The sequence below is a fragment of the Phaseolus vulgaris genome, chromosome 10 (assembly GCF_051622355.1).
Source record: "Phaseolus vulgaris cultivar YP4 chromosome 10, ASM5162235v1, whole genome shotgun sequence".
Taxonomy (NCBI): Eukaryota; Viridiplantae; Streptophyta; class Magnoliopsida; order Fabales; family Fabaceae; genus Phaseolus; species Phaseolus vulgaris.
In genome coordinates this window covers 37,439,760-37,465,626 of record NC_143507.1, presented here as the reverse complement: position 1 = coordinate 37,465,626, position 25,867 = coordinate 37,439,760, and the positions used below count along the sequence as shown (strand labels likewise).

At 33.9% G+C, this 25,867-nt stretch overlaps 3 protein-coding genes across 4 annotated transcripts; 2 read left to right on the top strand and 1 right to left on the bottom strand.

Annotated features, from left to right (window-relative positions):
• Positions 1-591: 591 nt before the first annotated feature.
• LOC137818535 (AT-hook motif nuclear-localized protein 11) lies at positions 592-5,889 on the top strand. 2 transcript variants are annotated; one of them, XM_068622022.2, is made up of 6 exons: positions 592-1,521; positions 1,930-2,397; positions 4,562-4,629; positions 4,760-4,891; positions 5,117-5,278; positions 5,363-5,889. In XM_068622022.2, exons 2-6 carry the CDS (start codon positions 1,977-1,979, stop codon positions 5,600-5,602), a joined length of 1,023 nt encoding a protein of 340 aa, XP_068478123.1. In that variant the 5' UTR covers positions 592-1,521; positions 1,930-1,976; the 3' UTR covers positions 5,603-5,889. The 2 variants fall into 2 exon arrangements, with proteins under 2 accessions (XP_068478123.1, XP_068478122.1); XM_068622021.2 differs by having other exon boundaries at positions 605-1,067.
• Positions 5,890-15,036: 9,147 nt separating this feature from the next.
• Positions 15,037-16,487, top strand: LOC137819657 (F-box protein At4g22280). The gene has a single exon (XM_068623559.2). It carries the CDS (start codon positions 15,133-15,135, stop codon positions 16,237-16,239), a length of 1,107 nt encoding a protein of 368 aa, XP_068479660.1. The 5' UTR covers positions 15,037-15,132; the 3' UTR covers positions 16,240-16,487.
• A 5,314-nt stretch (positions 16,488-21,801) lies between these two features.
• Positions 21,802-22,727, bottom strand: LOC137819641 (kiwellin-1). The gene has a single exon (XM_068623543.2). The coding sequence runs from the start codon at positions 22,527-22,529 to the stop codon at positions 21,963-21,965; it is 567 nt and encodes a 188-aa protein (XP_068479644.1). The 5' UTR covers positions 22,530-22,727; the 3' UTR covers positions 21,802-21,962.
• Between the last annotated feature and the right edge of the window lie 3,140 nt (positions 22,728-25,867).

Here is a 25,867-nt window from a genome sequence, read left to right as displayed (position 1 = left end):
AATGTTTTAAGACATTTATTAATTAATTCTCTCTTCAATTTAAATGTAAGTCGACATGTATTAATTATTTATAACAATATTATTGAAAAAACAGTTAATTTTTTTAAAAGGTTAATATTTCAAAATAAAAAATATTATTTTACAACAAAGAAAATATTTTTAAAGAAATATATTAATATTTAAAAAATATTAATTGAAAAATTATTGCAATAAAATAAATATTTAAAAGTTGTTATCATTGTAAGAATAGAAAATTATAAACTCATTTAAATATTGAATAAAATAAGTGTTTATTTTAGAAATGAATAAATCCTTTTCACTTCTTAAATAAGCGATTATTTAGAGATGTTTATTTTTGAAAGACTTAACCAAATTTATATAACATTAACATAATCAGTAATTATAATTTTTGAAATAGAAATGTCTGAAAATAGATTAAACATTAAAAAGTATAAAAAAGTAAGGTATGAAAGAATGTGATTATGAAAGGAGGAAGAAGAAGAAAAGTAAAAAGAACAGAAAATATTCATTATTCAGTGTTATCCAGTTGAAGTCGAAAGAGAAAAGTGCTTTTCTATTGAGGTTTTGTTTGTTTTTGAAATGCAGTGAATAAGGCACATAGCTACCTAGGTAGCTCCATAGCATCATTCATTGTTCATCACCCCAACTCAACTAGGAGAGAGAAATCTAAGAACTCACCTCACTCACCCCTAGAAAATGTATGAAACTGATAAGGACTTGTGCTACTGACACACACCAAGAGAGAGAAAGAGAGACATCACTATTCATTACTCATGTTTTGTTTTTTTTCCTTTTTTTTCTCATCCTCAGTTAATGTTGTTGTGCTACTTCACTCTCTTTTTTGTACACACTCACTTCTCACTTTCACACACAATAACACACTAACACAACACACTCTCTCTCTTCTGTGCTCTTCTGTCACCCACCGCTCTTTAATTCCGCATGAAACCGTTGAACGTTTTTCAACCCTGTGCCTTCATAAGGGTCCTCCAATTTCCACCACCACTACACACACCCTTTTGAGTTTTGAATCTCTCTCCTCACAAGTTAGTACTTTCTTTTTTCCCTTTTTTTTCTCTCCATGATTTGAAGTGAAATTCATCTTGCATTCATAGCATTTTATCACCTGTGATTGTGGTGTGAAATCTGTTCTGGTTTTCAAAAAGGTTGTCGCTTTCTATGTGGTGTTTGTGACATTTTGTACTGTTTACTTGAATTCGAAACCGGGGTTAAAAATTATGTGTTTTTGAATTGAAGTAGTTGAGTGGTTGGTTCTTCATGATAAATAAGTAAAAGAATTTATTTTTGGAGTTTTGATTTTCTGGGTGTTGGCATCAAAGGGTGAGTGAGGTTAATATCCTACATGGTTATGGTCATGTGGTTGCCATGGAATTTGCTTGGCGTTTAAGGTTTTATCATGGGTTGGTGAGTGTGGACCTGTTACAGTTCACCTGGCCTTTATCTTCAATGTGAAGCCTTTTGTTGTTTCTATATAATTTGGTAAGCTGTATGTAACCTAGCTTCTCTTTTTGTCTTCTCTGTAAATTGGTCTACTACTAGAATATCTGTGTGAACTACCTTCTAGCTAGGCTTTCCACTCTTTTCATTGATCTATCTTTCTACTTTTTGGTTGTTTTCAGCTTGTCTTGTACCTTTAATTGAGTCCAGGGTCCCTTTCTCTTCCTTCATATGTATATTTTCAATAGGGTGTTAATGTGTCATCCATGAGAAACTTCATCTTTGGGAAGCCTGTGCTTCTGATTTGAAGGACATGTTATTGCTGCCAGTATAATTTAAGCACTTCTTGACAAAATTGTCATAATGATAAACTATTTCACGGTTTTCTGATCTGTGCATTTTTTTTTCTTTCCTCCAAAATTTGTGACCATGGACTATATATGGGAACAGAGATAGGCGGAATTGAATATTGAGGGGTTTCCAGGTCTAGTAAATGCATGGATCGAGGAGACCAAATGACATTATCTGGCTCTGCATCTTACTACATGCAGAGAGGAATACCTGGTGCTGGAACTCAGTCTGAACTGCACAACTCGCCTAATATTCGACCACTGTCTAATCCTAATTTACCATTTCAATCAAGCATTGGTGGTGGTGGTACCATTGGATCTACATTACCATTGGAATCTTCAGGAATTTCATCTCCATGTGTAAATGTGAGTGTTCCTTCTGGTGCACTGGCTGTGGAATCTGTCAAAAGGAAGAGAGGAAGGCCTAGAAAATACGGGCCTGATGGATCTGTGTCGTTGGCATTGACTCCAACACCAGCAAGTCATCCTGGAGCCCTGGCACCAGGCCAGAAACGAGGTAGAGGGCGCCCACCAGGATCAGGGAAGAAACAGCAGTTGGCTTCTCTTGGTAAATCCCCATCTCAGCTTTTATTTTGTTCTGCATTTTGTGAAAGCTGAAAGTAAAGTAATGATAATTTGAAGTTGAGTTGAGATGTTGCTGCTGTCTAAATCCTTTTGATTCTAACATCTTAGTAAACTGAAGTAACAATGGCTTCTGTATTGCAGTGGATAAATTGTTATTTTCTTTCTGATTGCTAGATATGTGGATTGTGTGTGGGATGGTTGAGCTCTCAAACTTTTTGGTCTATTGAGATTACTGTGTTAGTGCAAAATCTGGATTTTGCTTTGAAACTGTTGAGAATTATTGTGAAGCTAGATTGTTTGGTTGTTGTATTACTTGCTTATTCTTACTTTTATCCAAGCACACCACATATTGTTTTCATTTTTTGAGATAACAATTGTTTATTTGTTTTTTCATGCTGGAATTAAAATATCAAATGGATTGAATCAACACTGAGTCAGCGACTTTTATATTTCCATATGGTTTGGTATAACTTGTCAATTTCTTTACACTCAAAGTTTTACTGATTACAAGATAAATGGGTTTAGCTTTCAGATGTTTTGGTTTATATGAATATTTCTTGAGTTGAACACTTGACTGTTTCTATCGTTACAGCACTTGTTTTGTTTAATATTAACAGAAATTTTAAATTTAAATTTAAATTCAAATATTATTACTAAGGTGTTTGATGCTCTAGCATTTCCTAGAATTCAAAATTACATAATTTCAATATTTTCTCCAGGGTTTTTTTTTTATATATATTTTCATATTGCCATTCTGATAAAAAAACTCAGGTAAATCAACAACTTTTCTATGCCAATATAATTGGGTATAAGTTAATAAATTATTAGTATATTTGCAGACATAATTTTGTTTGTTACAAGATAGATGCAATGTTTGCAGACAGTTGAACCCTTTGGTTTATTGACATTATGGCACTAGTACAAATTATTGTAGATTTTGCAACTAAACTACTGGGAGTTTTAAATTTAACTGTTTCAGTCTTTTAGCACTAATTTGATGATTAAAATTAAATATGATATAATTATTTATTATTACTCTGATAATATATACAAGAAAGGAAATGTTTTTTTCCTCTTAGTTATAAGTGAAATGATATCAGTGTTTAAAAACTAGGCTTGAATTGGACCAGAAACTGAACTTGCATTTCATTGCACATTTACTGCAGCTGCAGCAGTCGCATGTGAAATTTGCAGTAAAATTATTGGCAAATGATAATTACATATCTCTCCTATTTAATAAAGATACCTTCAGTTGGTACTTTTTGCCAATATTTTTCTTAATTATCCTTCTAATTTATTCCCAATTTAAATTATTCTCATTGTTTTTTGAAAAAATTTCTGCTCATCCCCTTTACTCTGCCATACACCCTTTCTCTGTCACTCATCCACTTACCCCTTCTAATTTATAAGTCATACTTGTTGAAAGTATTATTCTTTGAAATAGAAAAATGCCATTTAGTACCAGTTAAATCATTTAACTCTATAGGTATTCTTGCAGTACAATATAATTTTATGACATTATTATTTAAAATTAACTAATTTAACTATTGGTCTTGATGAACTATGTTTTTTTTTTCTTATATATAAAAATGAAGGTAGTATTGTTAGAGCTAATATACCTATAAATTAATTTCAACAAGTTGATTTTTTACCATGCCTAAGATAAAAGTTGTGTTTTTGGCAATAACATTACATTATTTTCAATAAGTCATGTCTTTATTGTTATTTGTGAATGATAGGCAGTTTTGGTTTATTGAGTAATGTTCCGATCTCAAGTCTGTTGATAATATCACTGTGGTCAATCACAACATTCGAGGTATTGTCCAGCTCCAAAGCTTGGATAACTTTATACCTCTCCATAACTGTTATAACTGCTGCAGAACTACTCTGTTAATTTCAAATCAATTGTTAACTTAGGAGTTTTAGTTTGATTCAAAATTGTTTGTTACTTTAGAAAACTAAGGAATACTGATAAGATTTTCCATTTTACTTTTTTATTCTACATTACAATAAAACAACACATATAAATTGATTAAAAGTTAGGGGAATGACAAGGGTATAAGTTAAATGTTCTTTTCTTTAAAAGGATCATTTTGGTTCTGTCTGTAAAGGGTGATTCATGTTTGATGTTGAGTGGTTATTGCTAGGTGCACTGATGTCTGGTTCAGCTGGGATGGGTTTCACTCCTCACATCATTACCATAGCAGTTGGAGAAGTATGCCTCTTACTTTTGAAAAGTTGTATCAATTTTACTCTAAAAATGATTTCATTTGAAACATAATGTGCTCCAAGATGATCCTTGCACTAAAAATGAAGAAATACTTGTGCCATTTCCTTCTCTGTAGGACGTTGCAACAAAAATCATGGCATTTTCTCAGCAGGGGCCTAGAGCTATATGTATTTTGTCAGCTAATGGTGCTGTGTCTACTGTGACACTTCGTCAGCCTTCAACATCAGGTGGCACTGTCACATATGAGGTTTGTAAAATGTTGTGTTTGTTTGTACATTTATGTTCAGATAGTCATAGTGCTAGAAGTGTGTTTTCTTGAAGCATTTTATTTTACTCAACCATAAGTTTTGGAGCCATCTCAAGTGGTTCATTCATCTGTATGCTTTCTTTTGTTTCTTTTTCCTAACGCTTTTTATCTTGAAGTTATTTACTTTGGTTATGTATAATTATTGATGGACTTTGGTTTCAATAGGGGCGTTTTGAGATATTGTGCCTGTCAGGCTCTTACTTGGTTGCCGACAGTGGCGGCTCCCGCAATCGAACCGGTGGATTAAGTGTTTCCCTTGCAAGCCCTGATGGTCGTGTCATAGGTGGAGGAGTTGGTGGAGTGCTTATTGCTGCAAGTCAAGTTCAGGTAAATGCATTTTATTGCTGCCATCATAATCATTCTCATGTCAAAATCAGGAACTTGTTGAATTTGGATGTTGTATTACCACAGGTGATAGTTGGAAGCTTTACATGGGGTGGATCAAAGACAAAGATAAAGAAAAAAGAACCTTCAGAAGTGGCAGAAGTTGCTATAGAGAATGATCATCAGACAGTTCATAATCCAGTTGCAGTGAATAGCATCTCCCCGAATCAAAATCTTACTCCAACTTCATCTTTAAGTCCGTGGCCAGCATCACGACCATTGGATATGCGCAATTCTCATATTGACATTGATTTAATGCGCGGGTGACAATGATTTTGCATATGGCAGTACTGAGTATATACTTCAGATTCATGGTCACTCATCTAATTTTCCTGTAGTGGTAACTCCAGCATGGAAGTACCTACAGCAGAGTAGAAGCCAACTGACTTATGGAAATTTGATAAAATGTCACCTATCTCTCTACCCATGATTGACTTTAGGGTTGCACTCAATATTTTTGTAGCTGTGAGGAATTTTAATTCGAAGATTTTTGCGTTCTTGGTTGAATATAGACTCTTGTTTATATCCTATTTGAAAGAAATTGACTTTGAGCAGATGTTTTGTGGTTTTGGGGGACAAATTGTGATATAAACTAGTGTGATTTTTGTCATTGAACTATGGTCTCGTGAAAGACAATGACAAAGGGTGCATGAAGATTTACTACTGGGAATAGGAAGTGTTGTGTCTGGAACTGTTGGTGTTATGCTTTGGTTGATGATTCTGTGTTTTGCCTTCTCAATTCTAGTGTATCTTATTTTTGTTGCCAATGGTGAGTTACCCTGAACTTTTCCAATATACATTCTCTTTTGTAATTTGTGTGGATTAGGGAGTGAATTTGAGGAAAAAAGTGTAGGAAAAGTGGAGTTGTATAGATTAAGGTAAATTGAGTGGAAAGAGAATGGAAAGATTATGAAAATTTGTGAGTAATACAATGAGTGATTGAAGTTGTATTTTTTCAATTGATAAAGAAAGCAAAATTATAAATATGTCTGTGTTAAAAAATAATTAAATAAGAAATATAATTTAATTATTTGTGTGTTTTAGTAGTTTATAATTATTTTTGAATATTCATGACACCACCTAACCACCATGAAGCGTCTATATAGAAAATGTCTACAAGGGACCGTAGAGCATCTAGAGGAAGTGTCTAGATCACATTTACGAGAGCGGCTTTAGTAATAGTCGCATTTGTAAATCATGTGCTGGATTTATAAATGCGGCTATGGTCCATAGCTGCACTTGTAAATAATGGTTTTTTTAGTGCAATCTGTTTAGTGCTAATCTCATATAAATTAACCTATTCAATTATATATACCCAACCAGACAAATATATATATTCAGATAAATTTAGGGAATCAAATATATATTGATCAAAATATACATTACAAACACTAATCAAATTACATATAATTCCTACACTATTGATCAACTATCCTTGAATTATAAAAATTTACGAAATATGTGGACCAAAAATGTCTCACATATGCTATGGCATCCGAAGTCATTGGTGCTTCATCCATGAAGAACTGCATTTCAAAATATGATTGACATAAATTAGTTTTAAGATACATATATGTTAAAGAATTATAAAAATAATTTAACATATCATGTTACCTCTTTCCAATCACTTTTAAGGCCTAGTCTTACAATGGTAATCATCCATTGCATAACGTAATAGCCACACTCATAGCTTCCTGGTTGTTTATTACACTATAATCCAACAAAAAGTAAAAGTTAGTATATTGATAAACAATGATAAGAGAAAGAAAAAAATTACAAACTTTTATTCTTATCCAGTTCAAATTATTTGAATTGGATCGACCTTTTAGGATGTTATATCCACGCCTTGCATGAACTAGTTAATACAAAAAACCTCATTAGTAGATGATTAATTAGTAACATACAAAGTTAAGTTTATTATAGTGTACTTACATATCAATGATATTCTTAAAATTTGTGGGTATCTTCTTGTGCAGGGAACAAAACCACACAACAGTCTTATCAACCATTGATAAGACAAGTAACTGCCAATGATGCCTATATCATCCATGAAAAGAGTTAATAAATATTTGACGACATATAATTAAACTTACTCATTAATATAAGAGCATAAATAAATTTGTTTTTCCTCGTTTTCCAAGGTGTTAGTGATGTATGCTTGGCTCTCATATGACCTTGGTCCAACGGGATTAGTATATGCAGGATCTAAGAATCCATACACATTTTCCTTCTCCTCAATGAAACAGACTCCATGCAAAAACCTACAAGTTATTAGTTAAAGCATAATCAATAATAATTTAACATAAATAAATTGAAATATAGGTAAAGATACTTACATCATAAAAAATTGAATTATATTTATATTGAGCTCCTGATTATATTTATATTGAGCTCCTGATTCCCAACTACAAATTCTAATAAATCTGTGTTGTACATGAACAATGACAATTCAGTGTTTATTTGAAAAAACGTATCATCCCACAAAACTTCAAAAGGATGATGACCAATCTGACTAGCAACTAGACCTAAGGAAGCTATAGGATCATCAACTGGAACCTCATGCTTCTTCTTTAGACTTGGTTTCCGAAGAAGTTTCTACAAAATAAAGAACATTTGTATTAAATTATATGTAATATATAAATATAAATATAAATATAAATTAATATAATGAAATGAAATTATTACATGAGGTCGTGGCATAATCGAATGTGTCTGGGCCAGGCAATGAATGTTTGAAATGCATCGGTCACAGTGGTTACCTCATCTGAAGGTAGTGGAACCGAGCATCAGGTACTCGTACTTTTTCAATTGCTACCTTCGCCACATCAAGGGAGAGAGGAACGATGGCCTCTTCATAGACTTTTCCAAGGGCCACCACCTGAAGAAGCTTGTCGGCCACTACCAGTAGCTCACATTCCCTCGTCTGCCCAATGATATCATCCTGATGTTGTAGGAGCCGCACAACTCCCCTTTGTGCGCTTGGGAGTGGGACTAATAAGGGGTTGAATCGGCTCAGCAAAAAGTTGTTGCGATAGAAACTATTGTCGCATTCGATCATTCTCCTTTCTCATCTCCTCCATTAATTCTTCACGTATCTTAGTCTTCATTTGAGTTTCCCTCTCTTTCGAGGAGGATGACTGTCGTTGTGAAACTCCAAAATATAGTTTAATTCCAACCCCTTGTCCAGCTGCACGAACACGACCACAGTGCTCAGGTCGTCCAATTGTTTCAACCAGGATATCGTGACGACCTTCAGGAACAAAATTACCTTGGGATTCCAAGGAATCCTGCGAGAGACAAAAATCATATCAGTTTTTAATATAATTAATGCTTTAAAATAAATGAAAAATAACTAAAAATAACTTACAATTTTTTCGATGATAACCCCGGATTGCTCAGAACTTGGTGCACCCAACTTTTTAATTCGGGCCCTCTTCCATTTTACATGGCGAAAAGGTGGTGATGGAGGAGAAGTGACCCTTGTTTCCACATTCTCAGATGACGTCCCCTGTCTAGATTGCTCCTTTTCCACCATCAGTGATTGCTCAAGTTTTCGATACCCCGAACGAGAGAGTACGTGCGGGGTAACATTCTTCAAAGCTATCTCTTGAGTTTTCTTCCGACGATCCTATCATAATTGAAATAAACAAAGTGAATTAAATAAGATAAACTTATTAATGTTATATAAATAAAAATAGTTAAGTTACTTCACTTACCATCCAAGCCTCATTTTCACGACTTTCTTTAAAAAGACGCCATGTCACTTCATCAATATGTTTGTACTTTAAACATGGATTTTCGTCTTTAAGGTCGCCAAAAACGTATCTCGAAGTCAGTCTTGACTTAAAGTGACAAAATTTAAGTTCGATATTGGATATAATCTTTGATCGAAGCGGTTCCACATCAGGAATTTCAAAGTTTGCCTGGAAAATAACATCACCAAATTAAAATTAATCAATGAATATTAAAAAACATTATATGGTAACAATAATAATGTAAAGCTTACCAGAACATCCTCCCAGATCATGTTCCGATCGACCTCTGACACCTCATCCCATGAATTAATCAAAATGGAGAGCCTCTCATGAGAAACAACTCAAAGATAGCTCATAAACTCATCTGCTTTAGGACCAAAAGCCACTCCAGTGTTGACGTCAATGTCAACACGTGTCTTCTCACCAACAACATGTTTCAATGCGAGACACTTCAATCTAATAGGTCCTCTGCTGCCTCGTCCGGATCGAGGTCTGATTGGAGTCTGATCGTCATCCATATCTCTGTTAAAAAAATTAGGTAACAAACATTAGTTAATCTGCATCGAATTAAAATCATGTAAAAATAATACATAAAATTCTAAATGCTTATGTACGGGTTGCATGTGGGTTGAATGTTCATATGTAAATTCCTTCACTGTGGTCTTTACGGGTTGCATGTACATCATCAAGTACATTGTCATCTTTATTAATTATCATTGGTGTGAATGAACGGGTTTCAATATCATCTATGGTCTCCCCTTGTTTTTCCCGTGTAAAACGACATACCAATATTTTGACGTAGGATCTTTCACGTAGAAAACCTGAGATGCTTGTTGAACTATTATAAATGGCTCATCTCAATACCCTGTCTTTCGAAAGTCCACTAGTGTGAATCCTGATTCATCAATTTTAACCCACTTTTATTGTCAACCCATTTACATTTGAAAACTGGAACGGAAAACTTAGTGTAGTCAACCTCCCATATCTCTTCTATAATCCATAGTATGCCATTGATCTAAGTACTGGATTTGCATATTTCGAAGTCGAAAGCTGCATTGACTTGGCTTCAAGAGTAACACCTGAATTTTGAACTGTACTCTTTTCATCCACAGACTTCGTGTAAAATATACAATTATTCACTTCGTACACTGTACATGAGATGACATCAAACCTCAATCCAGTAGCCAACCAGGTCAAGGTCTCTGATGCCGTTGAATCCTTGAACACCTCATCTTTAAACCAAGGCGTGAAAGTTCTATTATGTTCCATCAAGACCCATTTCTCTGCTTGTCTTGGGTTATTTGCCTTCACAATGGCTTCATGAGCTTCTATGTAAGATATAACTTCATCTCTGTTATTCAATATGTACAAATGTGCTTGCAAGACTTCTAATCGAGATTTGCTTACAATATTCACACCACGTGAACATTTACTTGTAGAACGCCTGTGGTACCATGAATTAGCTGGAAGACATATTGGATTTGCTTTTGACATGTACTATGAACAAAATTCAATACTTTCTTAAGCTATGTACCTTTCAATCATTGAAGCTTCTGGACGATAATGATTTTTCACATAACCTTTCAAAATTTTCATATACTGCTCAACAGGATACATCCATCTTAAGTACACTGGTCCACAATATCTAACCTCTCTTACAGATGCACCACTAGATGAACCATGATGTCAAAAAAAGACCGAGGAAAAAACATCTCCAATTCACACAAGATAACAACAATTTCATTTTGGAGTTCATCTAGTTTTGATGGATCAATGACTTTACAACAGATGGAAGAGAAGAATGAGCACAAACGGGTTATGGTATGTCTAACATTTTTTGGTAAGATCCCACAAATAGCTACCGACAACAACTGTTGCATCAAGATGTGGCAATCATGAGACTTCAACCCAATTAACTTCAAATCTTGCATTGACACTAGGCTTTTCACATTTGAGAAATGTCCTTGTGGCACTTTCACACCCTTTAGACATTAACAAAAACTATTTTTTTCATCTTTTGACATTGTGTAACAGGCTGGGGGGAAATATGTATGCTTACCCATTTCTATGGGTGCCAACTACCTCGTATATTCATCTCAATCAAATCTAAATGAGCATTTAGACCATCATTCGTCTTCCCATTAATGTTAAGAAGTGTACCAATTAAGCTATCACACACATTCTTCTCAACATGCATTACATCTATACAATGTCTGACTTCTAACCTCGACCAGTACGAAAGATCAAAGAAGATTGATTTCTTCTTCCAAATGTTTGTCACAAATGACTTTTTTTACTTACCGAAGGTGTGGTCTATGTTATTTACCTTTTCGTAAACCTCAACAGTAGTTAATGAAGTTAGTGGACCACTAGCCTCTTGGTGTCCATTAAAGGTCTTTTTTAACCTCCGGTAAGGATGATGACTTCTAAGAAACCTCCGATGCCGAATATATACTGTCTTCCTTCCATGTTTCAATTGTTGAGAAGCAGTATCTTCTTCACATATTGGACATGGTTTATGACCCTTAACACTATAACCTGATAAGTTACCATATGCCGGAAAGTCATTGATGGTGCAAAATAACATGGCACGAAGCTTGAAAGTTTCATTAGCAAATCCGTCAAGTACTTCAACACCCTGGTCCCACATTAACTTCAAATCTTCAATTAGGGGACTTAGATAAACATCTATATCATTCCCTGGCTGTTTCGGACCGGATATCATCATAAACAACATAATGTATTTTCGCTTCATGCACAATCCAGGAGGTAAGTTGTAAATAACTAGTAAAACAGGCCATTGACTGTGATTTGTACTCATATTACCAAACAGATTCATTCCGTCTATAGCTAAACCAAGTCAGATATTTAATATTCATATTATTAATATTCATATTATTAATATTAATAATATGAATATAATATTAATAATATGAATATAATATTAATAATACAGATATTACATACGGATTTTTGGCCGTATGTAATTCGTATGTAAACCTGTTTTACATACGGATTTTGGGTCTTACATACGGATTTCGGCTGTATGTAATTCCAATTTTTCTTGTAGTGATACAATCATTAGGACATGCATGTATCTTTTTATAACAAATAATCTTTTTGGCCTCATAATTACGATTAAGTAGAGTATTTTCCTCTGGAAGCATATCCTTCAACAACTTGAAATGAGTTGTTTTGCCTTTTTGCACTAGTGGTTATTCACCTCTATAAAGAGAAATGACTAATAATTAGAAAAAACACAATTAATATTAGGATCCTTCTATAACTCTGGTATCCATATCCTTTAATAACTTGAAATGTTAATTGCCATTAACGTCTGATTGTGATTTCTAAGTTGTTTTTATAAGTATGCGAGAGATTGATATTTAGGAAACATTCTTAAGAATTTTATATGCGAGAGATCGATATAAATGAATTTTATACGGGCATCAATTTCAATCAAAGAACTTAATATTGACATGCTAATCAAAATACAAGAGAGTGAGAGAGATGAAACCTAATCCCTATTTTTCCAACTGAAACAACTAATTCTTTGTTTGTTTTCTTATTGATCAGTGCCAACATAACCAACTTAAAACATTTTTTATTGTTCTGTTGTTATATTTAGCGAATATTGTACTCGGTAATTCCTTGTTCCTTGTGGGATCGATATCCGTCCTTAGGAACAATTATTACTTTTGACAAATGCGGTGCACTGACCGTATAAAGTCATTAGTAACTTAGGTGATCGTTATTGGATTGGCCTCTTAAGTCCCTTGAAACAAACAATCAACTAGGTTTTCTCTCAAGAACAACTTGCTTCCATGGGAAGAAATAACATGTAAATTTTATATATGCTCAAACTGTTGTGACAACGTTTTCTAAAATATGCAGTAAACTAGTTACGGGGGGACGAAACACTAAAGTTAGCAGTTGCATTATAACATAACATCCACCGTCTAATACATAAAAGTAGATTGAAGACATGAGTAAGATATAAATAACTAGTTGGTTTGTAGGATAACCACATAGTCCTACTTAACAACCTCAAACATCGAGCAACAATGTCCCTTACACGAGTGTTGATAAAATATAAATGTTATAATGGTTTTAAATTGTGTTTGATTTGTAATTTGGCACGACTTTAGTGTAAGAAAAATATTACAAAAATTGTGTCACTTATGCACGATTTTAATTGTACGAAATTTACACTGAAGTTGTGCATGAGAGAGCACGACTTGAGTTTTATTGAATATTTTTTAAAATTTTTTTTGTTTGTTTTTTAAATAATTAGAATGATTAATTGAAATATTAATTTGAAAAACTTAATAAAATTAAGAAAGATTTAGTTATTTTGTAATAAAAAAATTAATTAAAAAATGATGTTAACCTAAGACATTAACTAAAAGTCTAAAATAGACAATGTCTCAAAGTACTAAAAAAAAAACTCTTAAATAAATGGTTGATTTTTTTGAAATTTTGGTATCCTTTGATTAAATAACTTATTTTATCTTATTTCAAACAACTTTGTTAAATACGTCTCAGTTTTCTATCAACTGTTGAAATTTTTTCTTACAAAACTTTATAAAATCTTAAATATTTTTAATAATTAAATTAGTTATTCTATTTAATAAAAATAAAAATTCTTTAAAAAAAAATCAAATCGTATTTTACATATACAACTTCCATAAAATTTCGTACAACTGAAATCGTTTATAAATGTCATCACAAATAGTATATCATCACACATCTTTAATTAACTCTTAATTAAAAATTCAATCAAAATCGTCTTTGTACCTTCCATCTATTAATTTTACACTAAAATTGTGTAATCCCGATACAACTTTTACATGAACCACACATTCTGAACTAAAGTCAGTTGACTCTGACACACACGGCTCACTTAAAGTCAAAATAAAAAAAAATTCCATTAAAGTAATGTAAGTGTAAAATTGCACAGATATCCATGGAAAAACCAAGAGTTCAAACCTTTTTTTATTGTTGAAAACCAACCATAAGCAGCTAAAGGAAAAAGGTTTGGTTGTACTGAATGGCGTTATACATATGTTCGTTGTTTTATGTTGTTCTGCCGTAGATGATTTGGTTTCTACTGAAGTGATGTTTACCTAAACTCTGAATTTATACGAGCGTGGCATTGCAGTTCAGTTGCTTTCCTAGTTCAAGATGCATGTATCATGCAATACCTTTTGTTTTGTGTCTCAAGGAAAATGCTAGAAAGTGACCTTTGTACCATCCATGATATTTTAGTGTTAGACCCTACATCAACCACTCTACCACAGAATAGGATAACCAATGAGAGTGATGCTGAATTACAAAAAACCAGAACACCATATAATCAACTGATATATTGGATAATTTTTTATTATGAGTATGCATTAAAAAAACAAAAAAATGAAATAACATTTTCCAAAAATCTTAAAATAATTTGTATATAATAACTAACTAACCCTAGGTGAGCTTTTGTTTTAAGAGAGTCTCTCATATTTAAGAATATACACATTTCATTGTATATAAATATAAGTGAGTGCAAACCTCATCTCATAACTGATTTTAGAGAATTCAGTTAGGTTTAAAGTTCACGTCGTAATATGATATCACAGTTATTTTGAACTTATTCCTAACAAGTGTTTGTTGGATTTATCAGATCACTCGTTATTGGATCGTTATCATATCACTCCATAATATGTTATTCCACGCGCTATCGTGTGTCATTGTAATAATATACTCTTTTTACAAGTTTTCCAATGGAGTGAAATTCTATTACAGTAGTTTACATTTTATAGAGCTTGTGAATCACATTTTATACCCATGAGTCACACTAAAATATCTTAATTATTAAATCTTCACTAAAAGTTTACAAAAGGAAAATGCCATCAAAGATATTTTGTAGAAAAAAGCAAAAACATATTTAAATAAGAAAACAAATGGGTGTACCAAAATCAAAGCCTTTTGGAATTGAGACACACTTTAGGTTCCTTCTGAACACTATGATTGCAAGAACCCCTACACTTGACAGGAGTGATGATGAATGAGAGAAAATCAGGAGAGGATAGAATTAGCATGTTATCAGATGATGTACTGTGTCACATCCTTTCATTTCTTACCACCAAGGAAGCCATAGCCACATCCTTGTTGTCTACCAGGTGGAGATTTCTATGGAGCATGCTTCTATTTCTTGACATTCATTGCTCCAAACCAATCATAAAATCCCATGAGACTGTTAAAACATTCTTGGCGCCACGCATAACACAAAGCATCACAAGGTTTCATCTCAAATGTAATAGCCATAGTTGTTGCTCACATTACGTGGAACAATGGGTCTCTGCAGTGATAGCAAGAAAAGTTGAACATGTGGATATCTCCTTATGCATGTGTCACAGAAGCGTGCTCAACTTCGCCACCTTGTTCACCTGTGCCACATTTGTCACTTTGAAGCTCGAGGGTCTCTTCAATCTCTCTATTCCTCTTGATGTTCATCTTCCTAAACTCAAGACTTTGTACCTGCACTTACATGCATTCACCTCCTTCTCCAGCATCAGGAACCTTATCTCTGGATCTCCAGCTCTTAAACTTTTCCACCTGAAGCAGAACTGGTACTTGTCACATTTCAACGAGTTGAAGATTGTGCGAAATTCCCGAGTTATCCAACTCTTCCAACGCAAATGGTTTTACAACCTTGTTATACAAAGTGATCGTAGTTATGATTTTATCTCAGACTACTTGGAAAGTGGTAGTAGGTCAAACATTGTGAAAGCCAAAGTTTATATGACAGTGTATGGTGGCATCAAGGATTTTTACGCTAACCAGTTTGTTTGTGAGACTCTGAAAGAATTAAACAATGTTGAATTTCTGTCTTTGGGTGATTTTAGGGTAGAGACATACCCTTTCAGTCTTGATCTTCCACTGTTTAAGAATCTAGTTGAGCTAAGAGTTTCTCTTAAAAACAGAAACTCCTTGTATATGGAACTTCCTGGGAAGTGTCCTAAGCATGAAATTCTCGAAGTTAATATCATGGATGATCGGTATGATGCTACTCAGAGGTGTAAATATCGTATTAATGGCGGAGTAAGGGAACACGACTTATCAATTGTTCCTTTTTCACCTGAGACAACATTGTTGGAAAGTTGAGACAGCTTAAGAGATATTATTGGGTTGTTCTTTGTTATGTTTTCTGTTTAAGAGAAACTATTTCAGGGGACTTCTATTACTTTTCTTCTTGTTTTCCTGGTTTTATATTACTAGGGTCAAGGGAAATAGCCAGTGAATTTGAGCCTTTACTCCATGAACTCTGCTGTGATATTTAATTTTTATTTGGATTGGATTTTACACGTGTAATCAGAATTTCCCTAAAATATATATAAACTCCGCTAAAAGAAAGCATGTGGCCTGTTCTAGGGCTTCAAACATGATGTTGTTATTAAAAAGTGCTCAATCTTATAAATTGATTTAAAAAGTAAGATTTATTTTTGATAAATTGACTTAAAAAGTAAGTTTTGTTTTTTTATAGCGAGTAATCTTATAAGTTGAAAAAACTTTCGTTAGGATAGGTGAGACCATATTAAGAAATAGACTTTAAATCTAATTCAATCTTATAAAACTGGTTTATAAGGTGAAGTTTTCATCCACTTCACTTATGTACTATAAAATGTTATTATTTTTAGTCGACGTGAGATTTTTGTTGGTGTTGAGGGAATAAAATAGAGCAAGATATTTTATTATCTTTGTTAACCATTACATTTATAATACTTCCAGTAGTTGTCTCCTAAATGCTTATGAGCAGTTACTTAGCAATGTTTATTCAACAATTAAAATAGAAAAATAAAGAGTCACATGCAGTTACTTGCATTTATGTGCAGTTACAAAATCATAATATCTAACACTCCTCCTTGATTTTTGAACTGCAAACTCCAATCTTCTGTCTTAAGTATTCAAACTTGCTAGCTGGAAGTGGCTTGGTAAACAAATCTGCAAGTTGATTTTCAGCTTTACAGTAACAAACTAGACACATCACCATTCTTCTGCACTTCTTTTACAAAAAATAACTTGATATTAAAGTGCTTAGTTTTGCCATGAAAAATTGGATTGTTAGAGATTGCAATAACAACTTGGTTATCAACAATAATATCTGTGCTTTGCTTCTACTCCAAATTTAAATCAGTCAGGATCTTTCTTAACTAGAGAGCTTGATTCACAGTAGCTGATAGAGCAACAAACTCTGCTTTAGCAGTGGATTGAGCTACTGTTTCTTGCTTCTTTGAGCTCCATGAAAACATCCCTGATCCAAGGCTAAAACAATATCATGATGTACTTTTCATGTCATCAATTGAACCTCCCCAATCACTGTCAGATAAACCAGTTAACTTGAACTCCTTATGCTTCAAAAGCTTAACTCCAAAGTTCCAAGTTCCCTTGATGTATCTGATGACTCTCTTAGCAGCCCTCATGTGAGTCTCGTTTGGGCAATGCATAAATCTGGATAGAATGTTTACTGCATTTAGAATGTCAGGTCTGGTTGCTGTCAAATACATTAGACATCCTATCAAGCTTCTGAATTCAGCTTCATCAACTTTGGGAGATCCATCTTCTTTGACCAGCTTCTCCTTTTGATTCATGGGAGTGCTTGTTGACTTGCAATCTTCCATCTGGAATTTTTTAAGTATTTCTTTTGCATACTTCTTCTGACAAATGAATACTTCATCCTGACTTTGTTTAATTTCCATCCCAAGAAAGTAAGTCATCAGACCAAGATCTATCATTTCAAAGACCTTCTTCATGTTCAACTTGAATTGATTGACCTGATCAAGATTATTTCCAATGACCAACAAATCATCTACATAGAGAGAGATTATCAAAATGTCTGTACCATCATGCTTGACATATAAAGTGAGTTCAGATAAACTTTTCGCAAACCCCAAACTAATTAGGTGATCATTTATTCTACTGTACCAGGCCCTTGGGGCTTGTTTCAGGCCATACAGTGCCTTCTTCAGTGAGTACACTTTGTCTTTATTTCCTTTGTCCACAAAGCCTTCAGGTTGCTCAACATAAATTTCTTCTTCAAGAAATCCATTTAGGAATGCTGATTTGACATCCAACTGCACTTTCCAATTATTTTGAGCAGCGAGAGCGAGAAGCAATCTGATTGTGTCAAGCCTAGCAACATGTGCAAATGTGTCTGAATAATCAACTCCAATCACTTGAGCATATCCCTTGACTACTAGCCTTGCTTTAAGCTTGTTGACTGAGCCATCGGGATTTAACTTAGTTTTAAATACCCACTTCACTCCTATTATTTTCCTGTCATGTGGTTTATCAACCAGCTCCCAACTTTTGTTTTTCTCAATCATTGACAACTCCTCCTCCATTGCAGCCATCCAATGTTTATTATTTTTTGCATCATGGTATCCGGCAGGTTCACAAATAGTCACATTGCATCTTTGATATATATCCGAGAGTGATCTTGTTCCTCTAATCGGTGTATCATATGTTAGTTCATTCTGCCATTCTTCATCTACACGTTCTTCTAGAGTGTTGACAATAGATAAATCCCTTGATTGACAAGGAATCTTATTTGACTTATTTGAGTCTTCCCAACTCCATTGTTCATCTTCCACAAAATACACATCTTTGCTCACAATAAAACGTCCAGTATCTGTTTGAAACATCCTATAAGCCTTGGAACTAGTACTATAACCAACAAAAATGCTAGTTGTTGCCTTCTTGTCAAGCTTATCACGTTTAGTCTGTGAAATATAAGTGAAACACAAGCAACCAAACACTTTAAGAAATTTTAAAGATGGTTTGTATTCATACCAAACTTCAAATGGTGTCTGTTCTTTCACTGCCTTTGTTGGAATTTGATTTTGTAAAAATACAGCAGTGTTTGCTGCTTCCGCCCAAAAATTCTTCTGGAGATTCTTCTCATGAAGCATGCAACGAGTCATTTTCATTATAAATCTATTGCTCCTCTCACTAACTCCATTTTGTTGTGGAGTGTATGGGGCCGTTAATTGATGCTCAATTCCTGCCTCCTCACAAAAAAGATTGAAAGTTTATGAAGTGTACTCTTTGCCATTATCAGATCTTAAAATTTGAATTGTGCAACCACTTTCATTTTCCACCCTGGCCTTGAATTTCATAAATACACCAGCAACTTCTGATTTTTGTTTCAAAAGGAAAATCCAACACATTCTTGTTAGATCATTAATGAAGGCTATAAAATAAAGGTTACCATTTAATGATGGTGTTCTTTGAGGACCACAAAGATCAGTATGAATGAACTGCAATTTCTTCGAAGCCCTCCAAGCCTGTTTAGGAAATGATTGCCTATGTTGCTTCCCAAATTTGCATGCTCGACAATTGGTCAGTTCATCATCAAGATCAGAAAGTCCTTCTACCAACTTCTTTGATTGCATTTGAAGCATCCCTCGATGATGAAAATGCCCGAGTCTTTTGTGCCAAATTTCAGTGACACTTTCTTTGGATTTAAAGGCCATGTGCTCCTCCTCCATTGGATTGAGAGCAAAACTCTTTCCCTTCATTTCAACTTTAAACAAATCTCTGCCATCAACATCTTTGATTAAGCAATGTTTATTTTCAAACATCACTTTATAACCTTTTTCCAACAATTGACCAACACTCAAAAGATTGTGATCAATCTCTGGCACAAAAAGAACATCTGTAATGATTTTTGTACCTTTATAGCTTGTGATAGCTATTGTGCCTTTTCCTTTTACTGCCAGGTGTTCACCATTTCCAATCCTCACCCTTTTAATATCAGTGGTTCTCAATTCCTTGAAGAGTTCCTTATCATGTGTCATGTGGTTGGTGCAACCACTGTCAACCAGCCAACTCTCACTTGATTCTCTGCTTGAGAAACAAGTGGCTACGAACAAGTGATCTTCCTCTTCTTGATCAACAACTTGAGCATCTGCCTCTTCCACCTGATTTTTGTTTTTGCATATCACTGCTTCATGTCCAAGTTGGTTGCATTTAGAACATTTGGCGTCAGGTCTTCTCCAACATTTGAATGGTGGATGACCTAACTTATTGCAATGCTTACAAGGAGAATAATTTCTCCTTTTGTTTTTATTGTGTGTAGCCACTTCTCCATTTTCTTGCTGGTTCTACTTGCTTTTGTTTTTCCAGCCACCTTCATGTTTGGCTGGTAAAGCTCCCTCAACTACTCCATCTTGTCTCATGGCTCTCCTTTGTTCTTGTGCTTGTAAAGCATTTAAGAGCTCCGCGAGAGAAATCTTTGATAGGTCCTTTGTATTCTCCAAGGTTGTTATGGTGGCTTCAAACCTCTCTGGAACTGTTACGAATCGTTTTTCCACAATTCTTGAATCTTTAAACACAGATCCAAGCAACCTCACTTTGTTGGCAATGGTTAGAAGTTTGTCTGAGTACTCTTTTATGGATTCCGACTCCTTCATTCTCTGCAATTCAAACTCTCTGATTAGATTCAGGGCTTGCATTCTCTGAATCCTCTCATCACCTTCATATGCTGCCTTGAGGTAATCCCAGATTTCTTTTGCTGACTTCAAGGACATTATCCTTGTGAATACCATAGGAGATACAGCTGCAAATAGACATGCTTTGCCTTTGATCTCTTCTACAGCTTCCCATAAATCCAATGCTTCTAGGTAGGTCTCCATACGAACAACCCACATTTGATAATTGTCTCCATCAAAGACAGGTGTTGCCATTGTTGAAAAATTTGATCCTCCTTCCATTGGTGCACTCTACTAACCTCACAGATCCCTCAAGAAAATAGCTCTGATACCAATTGTTGCTGTTGAGGGAATAAAACAGAGCAAAATATTTTATTATCTCTGTTAACCATTACATTTATAATACTTCCAGTAGTTGTCTCTTAAATGCTTATGAGCAGTTACTTAGAAATGTTTATTCAACAATTAAAATAGAAAAATAAAGAGTCACATGTAGTTACATGCATTTATGTGCAGTTACAAAATCATAATATCTAACAATTTCCAACAGCTGTTGCTTATTCGAAAGCAATCTCTCAAACGAGGTTGGAATCAAGAGAAGGATTCAGACTACTTCTCGGTCGGTCAGCCTGTTATTCCTCTCTTTTTCTCAAGGCGGGCCCCCTTACTCTCCTTTTGCTGCTCTACTTCTCGTCCTTCTGAAGTTTAGACTCAGATGGTACCCGCAGAAGTCACTCTGATGTTCAAGTAAGAATTCGGTATTCGGTACTTGACACTATTAATATTGTATGATGACGTACCTAGTTCTTGGAATCTGGGCCTATTTATATTATTATCATGAGTCCTTTGTTATTGAGCCGTATTAGGAAGTTAGGTCATGCTTAGTAATGCATTACCTAATGTTTGATCACTTATTAGTTTCATTAATCCTGTTTAGACGTAATGGTCTTTATGGTGTGGGTTGGCCTGAACCAGGTGTCGAGTCATGTCGATTGTGCGGACCCTACCAGTACATATATTTTCGTTTAGATAGACCTGGAGTTTATACACTATTACACTTGTTATTAGAGTATACATATGCTTTCATCTCTTCTTGCCTTCAGAAATTAGGACTCTTTTGTCATTTTGGATGAATAGCTTTTCACAAGAATTCTATCCGTATAGAAATTAAGACTTTTCTAGTTGCTTTATGCTTGTTTTATGTCGCCCAGACCTTAAGTTTAGTGGACAAATGTTATTGTTCATAAGGCATTCTTTGAATTGATATCACTTTATGTAATTAAGGAACTAAATGGGATCACATGACAATACATATAAGGGATTACATGACAATACAAAAAAAACAACACAGCACAACCCAAAGAGCAGCTACACATGTACTAGTATTACAGCATTAAATTAAGCATCAGCCCATGTAATTTTCAATCCACCCCACTGATTGTGAGGCACACCTAAGGCATTCCAGACAGCTTTGGAGGCATCAACAATGTTGTTGGAACAAGGGGGTTGATAATCATGGTCTTCATCACATCCCATGGTAGAGTCACACTCGTCCACCACCATGGCCACAACACTTTTGCCATTTGCACTGATGGTAACGTTGTGGAGGCACCTACTACTATTGTTAAACCATCCAGTGGAAAGTGCAACCACTGGTGTGTCATCAGAATGATACTGGTTGTCACATGCAGAAGGCCCTCCTCCATCTCCACCCTTTTCAAAACTGTTGAGAGTGAGTTGGGCCTCGGTGTTGCTTGACACTGCTGGAGAACATTTGTACGTTGTGTACATCTTGCCTTGTACACAACACTCTGAATCATTCTCTTGGTTGCATTCTCCTGGTGGGGGCTTCTTTCCTGTGATTCTGCCACTGGGACGACACTGTTGTGCTTCACAACACAACCAATTTGCTGATACGAGAATGAGCAGCAAAATCAAGGATGCTATTGAGGTAGAAGCCTTCATTTTGTATATCTTATCTTTTTCACTACGTTCTTGTGCTGGGTGCTTGGTTTTGGATGCTAATTTATAGGTGTGATGTGCTTTCTAAATCTGAAAGAGAAGTTTAATTACTGCTACAGTAGTAACATCCAATGCAAGGTTCCATTAACATTGAACTGTGGTGAGAAAATTATACATCAAAATTATACTGTACGTATGTGGAAAGTAAATTTGCTTGGTTATAGCAACGATATATTTGGTCAAAGTTTGAGATGAAAAGCTGAAGCCTCTCTTTTGTCACTTTTAATTGATATTTGATAGTCTTTGAACCATATGATACGGCAACGATGTATTTGCTTGGTTATAGCAACGATATATTTGGTCAAAGTTTAGATGAAAAGCTGAATGAGATGGAAAATATGGAGCAAAGTTGTGACAGATGAAGTTTGAAGCTAAAGGCCTCTCTTTTGTCACTTTTAATTGATATTTGACAGTCTTTGAACCATATGACACGGCAACGATATATTTGCTTGGTTATAGCAACGATATATTCGGTCAAAGTTTGAGATGAAAAGCTGAATGAGATGGAAAATATGAAGCTAAGTTGTGACAGATGAAGTTTGAAGCTAAAAAGGCCTCTCTTTTGTCACTTTTAATTGATATTTGATAGTCTTTGAACTATATGATACGACATCAGTTTATTTAATATATTTTATACACTTCTAGTACTTCAAATTTGTTAATATACTTGTTAATATCAATGCTGTCTGGAAGAATGTTCGAATCGTAGTGGTTGGTGAGATTTAGAGACATAGAAATAAATATTTTTTTAAAGATAGTGTGATTGATCATCCTTTGTTCAATTAAAAATATGGTCGTAGGTTATTTATAATTTGTTCTTACATGTTTTTTTTATTCTAATTGGTGTCTTGATCCTCTGGTTTGTATTTGATCAAGAGACTTTGAAACTCTAGACATTTTGCTTTCTTTAGAATGTGTGGGATGAGGTGTTAGGTTGTTTATGAAGTGGTAAGCTTTTGGGGGGGGAGAGAGGTGTTGTATTTTGTTCTGTATAAGAGTTGGACCAACCCTGAAGTGGTTCATATTTTTTTTTTTTTGTTGATAAAAGAAAATACATCCTTAGATTAAGTTTTACATATTTATTAAAGTTGATTATTGTAAAGTGAACCTTCTTTTCATGTTGGGCAACAAGTTAAATTTTTACTAAAATGGTATAAATTTATCTTTTAATTATTATAATTTGTAAAAAAATTTAAAATTATTAAAATGGATAAATTGTGTCAAAGTCACACGATTTTATTATGAAGAAGTTGTGTAAGGTTACATAATTTTAGTGTATTTAAACTTAAATCGTCAAGATGACACAACTTCATTATAATTAATTTTTAAAAAGTATATTCATTTTGATAATTAAGAGATTAAATTGTACCAAATTAGTAAAATTTCCGAAACAAGTAATGTAATTAGAAATTTAAGTTGAAACATTATTAGCATTATGGTACTTATTAGATTTAGATTGTGTGTTTTGGTTAAATTTTCCAAGTTAATAAGTAACCACAGTTAATTTATATTGGAACCCATCCGATATCGTCTAAGATATCAAAACAGAGTGCTATGAAAATTAAGCAAGAGTTGCAGAGGTTACGCACACTACAAAAACGTTGTATATGGTGGCGGTAATTTTTTGTATAAATTGACATTTATGAACATCACAATTTACAGTTGTCGCGGTTTTCCAAACCGCCATAGAACTGATCGTCACAAAAATTTAATATGGCAGTCTTACACTACCAGCCGCAACATCCACCACTTTAACGCTTTGTTTAGCATAACGATTTTTATATGTAATTAGCGTTAGTCATAATTATTGCAATTTATTTCGTTGAAAAGGATTTCAATGCAAAACACAACGCATGTAAACACCAATATATAAGGTATAATGTGACGTTTTTAACTGTCAGTAGTATAATAATAAAATTATACAAAATAATACATTGGTTTCACCTAACGTAATTTTAATTCTAAATAATGGAATTTAGCCCCCACTTTTTTATAATATGGTTTGCATAATTAAACTAAACATAATATATTTTCATAATAAAAAAATAAAATATTAATAAAATAAAATACTATATAAAGTTATAAGCATCCATTCATTGCATTGAAAATTAAAACACACATAATTGTTCAAAAGTTGATACATAATTGAAAATTAAAACAAACTATTACAACATGTTCATCCCTAATCAGTTTTGCTTGCAACACTTGATCTTATTACTTGATTAGGTGATGGAGCACCATTTCTAACATTTGATGCCTGAAATAAATAATAAATAATTTTAAGTTAATAATTTTCAATGTTTATAATTATAAAATAAAATACACCAATAAATATGTTTTCATACAAACATTAAATTTATCATAAAATTTTCAGAATATCTAAAGTTTTCAAATCTAGGACGACAGTGTTTTGTCCAACAAAAAGGCAATGGTATCCTCTAAAGGGATGGAAAGGCTAGCATTCTTAATAGAAAAAACAAGACACCCTTACGCATAAACACACCTCCAATGAGTATCTTTTGCTATCTCCCATACTCTAACAGTTTTATCCAATGAAGACGATGCAATGTATTGATTGTTTGATGTAAAATCAAAATCTGAAAATAAACAAGACAAAATAGGGTGTTACAATGAGATTCTATCCAGACTGAAAATAAAGTTCCTCAAATAAAATTTTTAGAGGATAATATTTTAGCAAATATAAGTTGAAGAGTAAAGTAGTGCACAAGTGCTGAAATCCCCATTAAATTCACCAACATTCTGATACATGGAAATAACACCCTGACTCATGCAAGCACCTTGAATTGCTTACACATTCAAAGCACTATAAAAAACAGTAAGCTTAAGAGAAAATGACTTTTTTATGCATAGCTCTGTATGAACAGAAAGATGAAAAGGTGTAAATCTAATTTCATTTCCTCCCTTTACTAGGTTTACTATCACTAATTAAATGCTAGTTAACCTAATCTAAGCATTAATTATTTCCTTTATTCAGTAGTGACAGCAGAATGTAATTCAACCAAAGAATAACTAAACCGCCAAAACCAAAAACCCATTATTACTAATTAGCATTGCAGATTCTCCAACAAATAAGTAGTTGACCACCCATTAGTTCAAATTCGTTGATTATTTTTGACTATTGGAAGTATGAATCGATGTCCCTCAGAGTTTGCAGCACATAGCAAGTAGAAAAATATGTTGGTCCAGCACAACAATAGAACGTAGATAAAGCAAAGTTAGAGTGTAAATTGTAAAAGCTTAGTTACCTCGAAAGAAAGAGA